Raw genomic sequence first — 13,498 nt, 5'->3', positions numbered from 1 at the left:
AAAAATTAAAATTGACCACAAACTAGACATTAAACTCTTTTTTTTATTTATTTAAAATTACATCTTTTGAAATATATCTCTTGTTAAAAAAAATCAAAATTATAAATAATATAAATATTAAAAATAAATATTAAAAATAAATATTTAATTATTATATACGTAATAAATTTATATTGTCGACACATCATTATCATACATAAACTTAACTTTAAATATAATTATAATAAAAATTAAAATCTATAATGATTTAAAGATTCTGATTAACTAAATTGTAAAAACATTTATATTTTAGATTTATTATATATTAAAAGCACAAATAACTAAAAAAACATTTTTAATTTGTTATATTAATTTCCTCAGATCGCTTAAAGAGGGACTTATTTTTTCTGTTTGTATCACATTAATTCCAGTAGCAGTGCAAGAAGAGAACCAAAAACTTGAGAAGAAGAAGAAACATGATTGTGAACAAGAGAAAGAGAAGTTACAATTCAGTTTCGTCTCTATCACCATCAACCTCAATCCCTCAACACAAATCCCCAGACTCTCCCAAACCATTACCACTCAGCAAAATTAAATCCCTCTTCGAAATAATTTCCACAAACCCCTCATTAACCGTCGAAAAATCCCTCGAAGAATCATCTATAAATGTCACACCACAAGACGTTGAACAAGTCCTCAAACTCTCTTACCGGTTCCCTGCTCAAGCGGTCAAATTCTTCCGTTGGTCCGGTCACCGCATCAACCACAACCACACTCCCTACGCTTGGAATCTCGTCATCGATATATTAGGCAAAAACTGTTTATTCGATGCAATGTGGGACGCCGTTAAATCAATGCGTCGTGAAGGTTTACTTTCGCGTTCAACTTTCGCTTCGATTTTCTCTAGTTACGTTAACGCCGATAGAATCGGTGACGCCGTTACGACTTTCGAGGTTATGGACGGTTACGGTTGCGTTAGGGATGTTGTTTCTTTGAATTCGCTTTTGAGTGCTATTTGTAGGAGCGGTAGGACTGTTGAAGCTTGTGATTATTTGCAATTAGCTAAGAAAATTGTTAGGCCTGATTCTGATACTTATGCGATTTTGATGGAAAGTTTGGAGAATGATGGAAATGTTGTTGGTGCTAAAGAGACTTTTGCTGAAATGGTTATTGAAATTGGTTGGGATCCTAATAATGTTCCTGCTTATGATTCATTTTTATGTGCTTTGATTAAAGGTTCTGATGGGATTCATGAATCTGTTAAGTTTTTTGATTCCATGAGAGATAGGAAATGTTACCCTGGGATTAGGTTTTTTAGGATTGCTCTTGATGAGTGTGTTAGGTTTCATGATATAAAGAGGGCTGAATTTTTTTGGGAGGTTATGTTGGGGAAGACTAAGTTGCAGCCGACTACGGCTATGTATAATTCCATGATTACTTTGTGTTGTTATCATGGTGATATCGATGCTGCCATGAAGTTGCTTGATGGAATGGTTTATAAAGGGGCTTTTCCGGATTCGCTTACTTATAATTTGTTGTTTAGGTTTTTGATTAAGGGAAGGAAATTGCGGGAGGCTTCGAGGATGTTTAATGAGATGGTGAAAAATGAGTGTGTGCCGGATCAGCTTAATTGTGACGCGGCTGTTAGGGTTTACTTGGATAATGGGGATCCTGTCATGGCTTTAAAAATTTGGAAATGTTTGGTTGAGAATTACCGCGAGGATTTGGAGGATACTGCAAATTTGTTGGTAGTAGGGCTTCGAGATAATGGTAGGGTCCCCGAGGCAGTTAAGTATGCTGAGCATATTATTGGCAGAGGAATCAAGTTAACTTCTTCTACGTTGTCGAAGTTGAGACAAAGCCTTGTCAAAGAAAGGAAAGAGTTTGTGTATAATGAACTTTTAGCAAAATGGAAATCCTATTAGGTATGTTGGACTTTTGCAACAATTGCATTTTTTTTTAATTTCAATGCTGAATTGGGTATTCTTTTTAAGCTTTATCTGATGTTGATGTATATAGACTTGTGGGCATGGTTATTAGTATCTTACGATACATATGAATCTTGTCTCAATTTAAAACAAAATTGAATCAACTCAATACGAATCGTTGTGCGTATCTTTTTTCGACATAATTGCAGGATGAATCTCAATGAATTGCTTGTATCTCAATTTGCTCTTGAAAGTATTGTAACTAGCCACTTTTTTATTTATGACTTGAATCTTAAAGTTCATGTATGATATATCAGCTTATGTTTTTTTTGCGTATGCCGCTTGCTTTACCTGAAAGTATTATGTATTTATTGATTATGTATCTTATGATTCATATTAAGATTCAATTCAAGATTTGGAAAATAGGGCTTCACAATTTGAATCTCGATTTGGTAACCAAGCGAGTCATGAGGCTATGAAATCTGAATGTAGTTTGTCTAAGATGATACTTTAGTTCGGCTGAGCTATAAATAAGCTGTTTCTTAATTGCATATGCATTGCGATTTGTATCTGCATATAGTTTCTTGAACAGAATACAGATCCTACTAGGATTGCATTAGACAGGGTAAAAGGTTATCGAAGCTTATCTAGGTTTTTGTTACAGGCATATGCTACAAAAAGTTATCTATACCAGTCTAAAGTTGTGTTTGTCAAGTTTTTGTGATTTGAACTAGATTATCAATTACCATTTTTGGCTATTTATACTTTCCTGTTGAATTTTTTGCAGTTATTGATCTGGGGTTCACCTGCTTGCAAGAAGAAAAGGAAAGTGCAATAAGATATGAGCTATACTGTGAGTGGATTGATTTTTTCGAAGATTTATAGACATACAATTTTTGTAAATGGATTGTCTGGTTGATCCTATTGAGGTGTCAATACGCACACCCTGCAGGTCTGACCTTGAATGTTCTGTTCTATGTAAGTTATTTAGTATTAGTTGAAAAGGGTTATCAAATTACAATTCATCTAATTCCCCATTGCTTTCAGTGTATTTAGGCTCCAAATTTTGTTAATAGTTGTCGTTATGAGAGACCTATAAGACACTGCATTGTCATTAGACTTATACATAAAATTCTTCCTGGCAAGCCTGCTTGAAAAATTGATTCTACTTACTAGATTGACCCGTTATTGTCTTTCCCTGATGTGTTTGCTGCCCCTATAATAAGGTGAGTGTCATGTTTGTCATATGAATTTGCAATTCTAGTTACAATAATCAAGTTAACTAGCTTATAAACTTGTTTTTGTTTAAACTTGAATAGGTTTGCTGCAGTAACATGAAATCGTGAGTCTTCAACCCTTGACATACCTTAAGGCTTTGTTTGGGAGTTTGGAGGGGAGGGAAGGGGAGGAATTTTGGTCTGAGAGGAGGGAAAAATAGAGAAATTGAGAAAAATCTTTTATCTTATTTGAGAGAGTGATTGTAGAGAATGATAAAAAGAATGCTAATGATTAATATATTTTAAATTTTTAGAGAATATGCAAATGATTTGAACAGTTAATCTAAATCTTCTAAAACCCTCCCCCAATTTATTTTTTGAGTTCACCCAAATAAGGAGGTTTTGTCTTATGAAGAAAAATATACTCCCCAAAGTCCTCCTCCCCCATATCTCTTCCTTTTTTTCCAAAACCCTCCCCTACCCTCCTAACTCCCAAACGTAGCCTAAATAGCGTATTGCGGAATAACTGCCATTTGACAACCCTGACAAAGAACTTAAATATTTTTAGAGGAGGTTATTCAGTTTTCTGTTTCCTTCTGTGAGAGGTCTAAATTTGTGTTTCTAGTGTTTGTCAGCAGGGGGTGTTTGTCTCTGTACTGTGTTTATATTTTTTCTTAGTCTGTACCTGTACTTACCATTTTGGTATCAGTGCTGAATGGTGCAAACAAACATACAGAAGGTTGGAAGAGAAGAGATAGAAAGGGGGATTGAGGAAATGAACATAAAGACCATGGAGAGATTCCAGGAGTTGGAAGAGATATTTGAGAACCTTGTATGTTTGGATTCTTTGAGTCAAGAGAGGGCTTTGGAGGGAGAAGAAAAAAAAAAAGTAGAGAGTAATTTTTTTCATTTTTTAAGAGAGTAATTTTGTAAAGAATGGTAAGATAATGCTTATGATCAATATATTTTTAATTTATAGAGTATTATAACAACATGAAAATGATAGAGAAATATTTGTTTAATTTTTTAGTTCTCTCAAAATAGGGGGATTTTATATTATGAACTTAAACAAACCCCTCAAAACCCTTTCCTCCCAAAAGTCTTCATTCCTTCCTTCCTATTTTTTAAAGCCCTCTTTTCCCTTCCCCTCCAAGCTTGCAAATAAAGCCTAAATGACATTGGTTTGTTGTTCTTCCAAAAAAACTAAAAGGCAATATCTGAAATTTGCTATATACATAGTATTAAGTTATGTTTGGACACTATAATAGATGTTTAATATTATTATTGTATACTCTAAACTCTTAACAGTTAAGAAAAAAAAAACCTCTAACAAGATTACAAGTCAAGTTTATGAAGATTCCACAAAATACTTAGACCCTGTGTTTCTACTATGGTGTATGACTGTGTTTACTATTTGAGATCATAATCATGGTATCCTCTGTGCGCGTTCAAAAAATGATAGCAGTGAATTAGAAGTGGTCTGTGGTATTCAAATTCATCTTTATTGGTACTTGAATATTTAGTTATTTCCTATATATATATATATGATATATCAAGCCAACAAAAGGTTGTAACCTTATGAGTTGTTTGATATCCTGGATGAAGTGCTCTTATGGATTCAATCGAAGGTGTATGTTTGATCTGTATAGTGTATGTGGTCATATGTTAGGATTTGACTTCTTTGAATTTCTAAAAACACTTTGAATTTATAATAGTTAAAAATATCCCACTTTTCTCTTTAAGATGAATTGTTCATTTTAACATAAAACACTTTTGAGACTTCTCCATTTCAACCACCCAACTTGAATTCAATGGTCTATATCTGCTTCTTTTCCTCAACTTTCCAGGACCTGGGATATGAATTTGATGCAAGGAAGATAGATGCAAGGAAGAGAAAAGCAATGCTATAAGTACAAATGTTAGTTAACTCATCAATGCATGCTCATGCTTTGCCATTAAAATAAAATAAAATTAAAATCCTACTTTTATTAAATTATCCTTGATAAGTATTAATACATTATCAATGTCATAAATACATAGTAAAAAATATTGCATTTAAAATAATGTTAGTAGTATTAATTATATGGTATAACTGGTTAAAGTATATTGAAAATTGAAATAGTCAATTATTTTGAGATAAATTATTTTTTTACAAACGTGCCAATTGCTTTGGGACGAGGGAATACTATATATGAATATTATAGAAGTAAACATCATAACAATTCAACATGCTTCTTTTTGCTTAAAATTTAACCTATAGAAGATTTTGTAGATAGATTTTGGACTTTTAAATCTGCCTATAGCCTCTTTTTAACATTGGAACCATATCATTTCAAATTATTCCTCAAGATTCCGCATTCATAAAATTGATTTAGAATCAATTTCAAGAGACAGCATAACTCTTCCTTATGTAAAGAATCTAATTACTGAAGCCAGGTTGAAAAAATGGAATATTTCTGATGGCTACCACATGTATTCCCTTTTACGAAGCGGTCATAAATTTCGAGAACTTCACTTTGCATGAATGTGAGACTCAAAAGTAAATATTCTTTCTAACCAGTAAATGCAAAGAAATGCATCAAATCACATGCATCCAACACCTATTCCTATTAAAAGACGTAACTTCCTAACACGAATATTTATTGGAATAATTATCCATATACTTCAAATTATCGCATGGTTGTTGTTGCTGCTCATACTTCAAATCAATTATCATTTAATATTTAAAGACCCACCAGTACCACCAACGTAATGATCAAGTGTTAAAGCAAGCCTAACCTTGGGATCACATATTTGAATGCATTGGTTGATTTTTATTTTTAGAATAATTAGATTGAATGCCTCACATTATATTACCGACACTTCCTGATTTAGGCTCATATCATATTTGATGTGCTTGTACATTGTCTGAAATATCTTACTTAGCGAACATTAATTAATGAGAGAATACCAGTTCAACGGGACACGTTTTACAACATTATTGAGAAAACCTCGTTTAATCAAATATGTTTCTTTTACATATGCTTAATCGATATCTAAATATGCATTAAAATGCCTTCGGGTTTGAGGTTTGTAAATGGAAAAATATGGTTGGGAGAGAATATTTCACTTGGTTAGTTAAGTTCTTTAGCATAGATTATTGATCAACAAAATTAATAGATATTTTGCATCAATAAGAAAATATACAAAATAAACATGCTTTAAAATTAAAATAATGATAAAAGTGTGCTTTAAAATTTAATTCTAATTTAAATCGAAGTAACACCTAAATCAAATAGATTGATGATTTTAAATATATTGTGTTGAAGTGAAAGTATTGATGCAAAAATGGAGTTGAAAATATTTTTATTGTACGACAGAGAAAATCCAAAAAAGTTTACTAATGTTTTCCAAGTGAAAATAGAATCGGTGGGAATTTTGTGTCTTGATTCAATTAGGTTAGTTAATTAAGATCGCGATTAAATTAGATGGTTAATAAAGAAAAACAAACATTAGTCCGACCGTTGAATTACATTTGATCTCGTTCTAATTAAGGAACGGAAGTTGATTGTCGTTGAACCAACAAATAAATTATCTAATTTCTATTTTATTGGAGTTGAACCAACTAATCCACTCAAATTCCAAAAAGGATATAGCTCTTATGTAGTTGGGACATCTCACATTCATACATTCAAAACATCAGTAATTATTTGATCAAAATTAAACGACCACCTATATAAAAGAAAGTGTAAAATTCTTATGCTCTCAAGCTGGTAAAAGCCATCGTAAAACACCAAAGTCATTTAAAATTCTTATTTGTCATTTAAAATTGAATTCATCGAACCGACACCAAAGTCATTATCTCAACCATAAAGACGAAGAGAATCGTAAACTTCTACTTTTAAAAAATATCGTTGATCATAGTTAGAATTTAAAATAATTTTTAATCATTAATTCACATTACACCTTATATTTTACTGGTGCACCAAAACAGTTACCAAACAACTATATCAATAAATTTTATTTGAAGTTCACTATATGGCTGTACTTTAGAGTGGACATGCTTAATAAGGTATAGGATAAAGGTTATTTCATAACTTTGTCTCGTTTATTTTCGTGAAAAGTTACTTGTATAGTCACATAATTTTTAGACACATATTAAGGCACACAAGTAAGAAAAAGTAAAAGATTAAAAAATGTTTATTTTTAAGACAATTAAATAATTTATAATTTTTTTTTGCTAAATGTATTGTCTATACAAGTATTTTTTTAATCGAGCAATTCTTACATGAACATAAGAATTTGATACACTATTTAGACATATGAAAAACTATATTTCTTTGAATTATTTTAAAATTATATATTATTTAATTTAATTTTTGTATGTGTGATCAAACAACTCGGACACAAAAGTTATTTAATGCGAAGACTCTCCAACTAGTGCTATATAGAGGCCACGTAATTTGTTAGACATCTTATCCAAATAATAATTCAGGTTTAGATAAAGTGTGTTATACCAACAAAAAAAAAATTGGATAAAGTGTGACTGGCGGTTGTAGAAGAAAGAATTAATTTCAGTATGATTTGGCATATTTAATTATAAATCTGCTACATACCATTTATCTAATTAATGCTATATTTTCAACTGCTCTAGTAATAGGAAAGATTGGAAAATTATAAATACAAAATAATAGAATACTATAAATATGAGATCCTAGGCATCTGTATCATTGCATAATTTATAAAAACATAAATTATGAGAAAATTCTAACAACTCATTTTAAGAAATAAAATAAATAATTTCAACATTTAATAAACAAATCAATAATAAATATTTTATGCATATATATGATTAATTACAATGATTTATTCACTTTATTAAGTTTTCATTTTATGAGAACCAAATATCTTGACCCCTTCTTAGATACCATTAAGATTAGAACTTATATGATTAAGAATTAAAAATAAGCGTAACTATTTGTGAGCTTATTAATAAGTTTCTGTTGCAGTTAATGTCAACTAAGGTATAATTGACTAATATTTTATTTATGAAATATAGAGATGTATTATTATTGATAGGATTTTTTTATAGACAACATATCTATATAATCAATCTACAACCTATATCCCTATAAACATCATTTATCATAATTAGATTTATAATCAATTTACATAATTGAATTTGATTTTACTAAACTGGTTATATCCATATCCTAAAACCCTTTTTGAATTTTCTAACTAGTTTTAAAAACTTAAAACTGGTTATGGGAATAAAATCCAAGTTTTCTTTTGGTAAAAAGAATAATTTTTTAATTTATTTAAAATCAGATTTTTAATTTTTTAAATCAACTTTAGATATAAGTTTTTCTAATTTAGTTCCGAAATTATCACTCTCATTAATTTAGTCTCTAAAGTATATAAATATAATAAACAGTCTTCAATTTAGTCTCTAATATATAAAAATAAAGTTTGGGAATTCTTTTTACTTATTTATCAAAAGAAATTCCAAAAATAAGTTTGAGAATTTTTTTTATAAAATAATTGTTTGGTGAAAAAGTTTTCAAAAAAACAAAATTTCCATGATATATTTATATATATAGCCATCCAAATGAGAGACCATTTAAAAAATGAACAATTTAATTTAAAGTATATTGATTAGTTAAAACTATAGTGTAAAATTTGTGTTTATATTGATGTGATTTTAGTTTGATAACCGATTATTTAGTATATCTTTAATGAGAGGAATCTTATATATTTATACGGTTTTTAACTCCAAAAAAATAAAACTATGTTGGATCTACTTAACAATATCAACGTGGGTATAAGTTGGTAGAAATTATAGCTTCATGAAATGACTACAAATTTCAAACACAACAACATTCTTTCCTCTACCATTATAGGGGCAAATTATTGTCGTGGTTTAGTATGAATTCGTTCATATAAACTAAATTATATCTCTGTTTATAAGATGAATCCAAATTCAAATCTAAAATGTTTAACGTATATGAGTCCCTTATATACCAATAAGATTAATCACACGTTGCCTTGTTAGTATATGTGTAATATATCTATATGTATTGGACTAAGAATAAAAATGTGTTTGATCAATTTTAATTTTAAACTCTAAATTATATTTCTTTGTAAATAAAAAAAAAACTCTAAATTATATTTAATCAAGAATTGACAAAAAGTTTCAGATGAAACATGAAAGTATAAAACGACAATACTTGTACTTTAAAAACAGATCTGCGTACGAATTCATGAGATATTTTAATTAGTTAACAATGTGTTGAACAAATATAAAGTTATGTTTTAAATTTTATGCAATGGTACTTTTAAATTCAACTATTGTGCATATAAGGACATATTCTATCCTAATAAGGACATAACACATCACTGATTCTTTCCTTCCTTCTTTTATTTTAGTTTAATTCAATTTCCCATAATATTTAAAAGAAATAAACTAAAAGGAAGAATAGTAAAAGTTTATGTGATTATTGGAGATCATATATTAAGTAATGGAAAAGTATAAGACGTGTCAGCAATCTAAAAACTTAGGTGCACAACATTTCAAGTGGGTCCTCAAAACTAAATTGTTAGCTGGGATAGGGTTGGTTAATTTGTTTAATATTTTAAAAGTGGTTTTTGTTTAATATTTTTAAAAGTGATTTTATGATAATTTATTTAAAAATAATATAAATTGTTTTATTAAAAAATAATTTAACATTCAATAATTTAAATATTTATTATCAAATATTTTAATATAATAAAAACTATATATTTTTTATAAATATATCTTTTAAAAACGATTTTTATAAATAATTTTTTAAAATAAAATTTTAAAAAATCTTAAATAAATTTCTTTGTAACTCCTAATGTTGAGCCATGTTCGGTGATTTTCAGCTTCAAACTCAAAAGGTATTGTTTGTTAAACAACTCAGGTCCAAATCCGTTTATCAAACTTCCATACATGTTTAAAAAAAATTTGTTTCCTCCAAAATACAAAATCATTGGGTTTTTCAATCGCAACCATGCCATTCTTTTTTGTAATGATTGAAAACAAATTAACTTTTAATACTTGAGGGAATTATGTGGTAAAAACTAGTATTGTTATCTCAAAGTATCAAATTCAAATCTCCTAATATCACTTTAATTAATATATATTTTCAATTTAAAAAAAATAAAGTTTTGATGTAACAAAAATCCTCAACTGTGAGAATAATTAATTCTAATCCTTTTCTATGTCAACATGATAAAAGGTGGATTATAGATTCACCCAAATATATATGATTCACCATGAACCATATTTTATTTTTATTTTTATGACAAATAAAAGCAAGTATTATATGATCATATAACATTTAGCATAATATAATATTAAATTGAAATTACAAGTACATCTATGGGGTAAATCTTTAATGATATTTAGCATAATAATAGAATGCTTATCCAAATTATCCTTATTGATGATGTTTACATTTTTATCAATAAATATGTATATCTATTGATGATATATAATAAATATTTAAGATAAAGAGAAGTGTCAAATTGTTTTTTGGTACAAGAGACGTGTCAATTTAAAATAGTGAATGTCTCCTATTTTTTCTTAACATGAAATACCATAGAAAGTATAAACAAAAATATTTATATTTCTTTATCTTCAATAAAATTAATGAAACTCAAATATAAAACGTGTATTTTTACTATTAAATTAAATCATATATATATATATATATTTTAAAAAAAAGGAGATTCAATAATTACGGCTAGTGCTTTTTTTTTTTTACTCAATCATGATTAATGCCTAAAAAATGGAGGCTAATATATATACCGTCACATTAATCTACACAATCAAATTAATTAGTTATACGTTTCATTCGGGTACCGACACCTTGGACACGTATCAAGCCACATCAGCATCCTCCCATGCTTTGATTCTTCGATAATTTTAAACTCTCAATTCTTAAGTGACCAACCACTGCCATTTTTTATTTCAATGTTCACCTTGACATTTGAAAGATTGAGACCATTTTCCCACGTTTTTGCAACCATTTTACCAAGAAAATTGATAGGCAAATAAATCGCACTATTAAGGGGTTCTCCATCAATATTAGTCCTCTTGTGAGATATCTTTGAGATTGTTCATGATGATTATTAGTTAACCACCAAAAGATTTAGGAATATGCTCATCGATGAAAATTTACAACAAAAAATGTTACACTTATTTGTTGTCCAATCAAATATGTGATCATTACTATTGAGTGTTCATGTATTTCAGTTGAAACATTAGCATATTTATTAGAAAGCGTAAGGTTTGTAAGGTTTTTAATGCTGACAGTTGATTCATGTTATTGAGACTTTAGCTAGAACGTAAGCTCATATGCCAATTAGATTGTAATCTGGCGAACTTCCTAGTATTATTCGTTGTAGTGTCTCTTCAGGTGTGTCAAATTTCTTGTCCAAATTAAAAGTTATATGAGAAATCAGCTAATGATTTTTAGATTTTGATTCGCTTTTGCTTCAAATTATCCTTCATATGTGAGTTCTTTAACTCTTTCAAAAAGTGTTAAATACATTTTGAATTTGTGTGAGTTATCTAAGCTAAAAAAGCAAAATAAGCAAAAAAGTAATGGATTAAAATAATGTAAAAATAGACTTGTTTAATTGATTGTATGTGTCAAAATGAAAAGCACATTAGGTATTTATAGCCAAAGTTCATCCTACTCGCAAATGCATATTAGTCTACAAAATTCACTCTAATTCTGCCTTATTCAACTATTTTTGCGGGAAATATGTGTTTTCTTTCCAATGTTGGATATATACTTTTGTGGCAACTCAGCTTCAACTATTTTCACATGTGTTTTGCCTCATGTTGCCTCTTTGCAAACACAATTACTTATGGTTAATTAGTAGCGTTATAAATATGGAACACAAACTTTAGTGCGTAATTGTAAATTGACACATGTTCAAACTGTCTTATGAAAACCATTCAACCCTTGTAAACCTTCATGGAACTGAGAAATACTCACTTAATTCATATTTAGTTGTTATCAACTTGATTAACCCTTAATTCGACTGGCATGGATTCAATTATATTCAACTCACTTGTTCATCGTGTTCGACTAACAACTTATAATATTTTTTGTGTAAACACATTCAAGACCATGGTGGCACCTTTTTGCATGTGTTATGTGGGAGAAGTGGTTGTGCTTATATTATTCATGTGGAGATTCTCGCTTTGTTGAATGGTCTAACCCTTGGTTGGAACTTTAGACACATTAGTTGTTTCTCTAACTCCCATCACGTGGTTCAACTTATTAAAATGTTTCAAATGGTTTTTCAATCTTTTGAAAGTCTGATGCGAACAATTTAGATGCTTCTTTTCCAGGGTTGAGTTATGAAGTTTGATCATATTATTTGGGAGGAAAATTCCACGACTGACTTTCTTGTGAAATCATGAGACTACTTTTGAGATGTCATTCAACAAGTTAGTTTGAATTAATTTTATTTTTAAGGTACCAGTAGCTAACAAAATCTTGTGTATGAAAGAATTTATTTATTCGGTAGTGGAGATACATAATACAAGAACTTGACTCCAGAGATAGTAGTGAGCGGCGAATGGTATAGGCTTTTGATTTCTCCCATCAACAATTCGTCAGGGGTTTACGTAGTCAAATACCACAAAACACAAACACACATAACTTGTTCAATATGTTTGATTTCAAAAAGAAAATTAGAGGAAGAAAAGTGAAAGTAAAAAAGAAAAATAAAGAATACAAAGGAGATGATTTTTATATAATAAGACATTTACAAAATTTACTATGTATTAATGTGTGTTTTTACAAAAATACATCTAAGTGGCTCATAATGAGTACATAAGTGAGCTATCGTGTCAAAATTTAATATGTAAACACACACTACAATGATCTAGTAAGAATTTGTCAAAGAATAAGATGTTTTTAGGTTATAATTGTGTGTACCTTTATGACATAATATGTCTTGTTTATATAGTGACTCATATAGGATTATAGAAGATTTCTATTATGATCATCAGAGAGGGGGTTTGTGATCTTCGGATCTCCATAAGATGTTGGACGCGTGTCCTTGTAATCAGAGAAAAATGAGTGCCATCTGGTAGCCGTGATCACAATGTGATTGGTATCAAGTGGCTCATAATGAGTGCATATGTGAGCTACCGTGTCTGTTATCACTGAATTCTCTCATCATCTAGTGATTGTGATTAGATGTCCAAGTGATGCTATCTAATTAGATCGAGTTACTCTAAATTAATGTTGGACTTAACTTATGTGGATGTGAATACGACCCCTAACATTATATTTATTCAGTTATTAAAAAAATAAAATCTAAGCATACATATTATTTGAAATTTTTTTT

At 29.3% G+C, this 13,498-nt stretch overlaps 1 protein-coding gene across 1 annotated transcript; it reads left to right on the top strand.

Moving 5' to 3' along the window:
* Nucleotides 1-376: 376 nt before the first annotated feature.
* Nucleotides 377-3,090, top strand: LOC101505239 (pentatricopeptide repeat-containing protein At5g15010, mitochondrial-like). The gene is made up of 2 exons (XM_004503082.4): nt 377-1,904; nt 2,695-3,090. The coding sequence occupies exon 1, from the start codon at nt 456-458 to the stop codon at nt 1,902-1,904; it is 1,449 nt and encodes a 482-aa protein (XP_004503139.1). The 5' UTR covers nt 377-455; the 3' UTR covers nt 2,695-3,090.
* Nucleotides 3,091-13,498: the final 10,408 nt, after the last annotated feature.

The sequence above is a fragment of the Cicer arietinum genome, chromosome 6, assembly GCF_000331145.2.
Source record: "Cicer arietinum cultivar CDC Frontier isolate Library 1 chromosome 6, Cicar.CDCFrontier_v2.0, whole genome shotgun sequence".
In the NCBI taxonomy this organism is placed as follows: Eukaryota; Viridiplantae; Streptophyta; class Magnoliopsida; order Fabales; family Fabaceae; genus Cicer; species Cicer arietinum.
The sequence above is the reverse complement of the archived record's forward strand: the minus strand, read 5'-3'. Positions and strand labels throughout refer to the sequence as shown.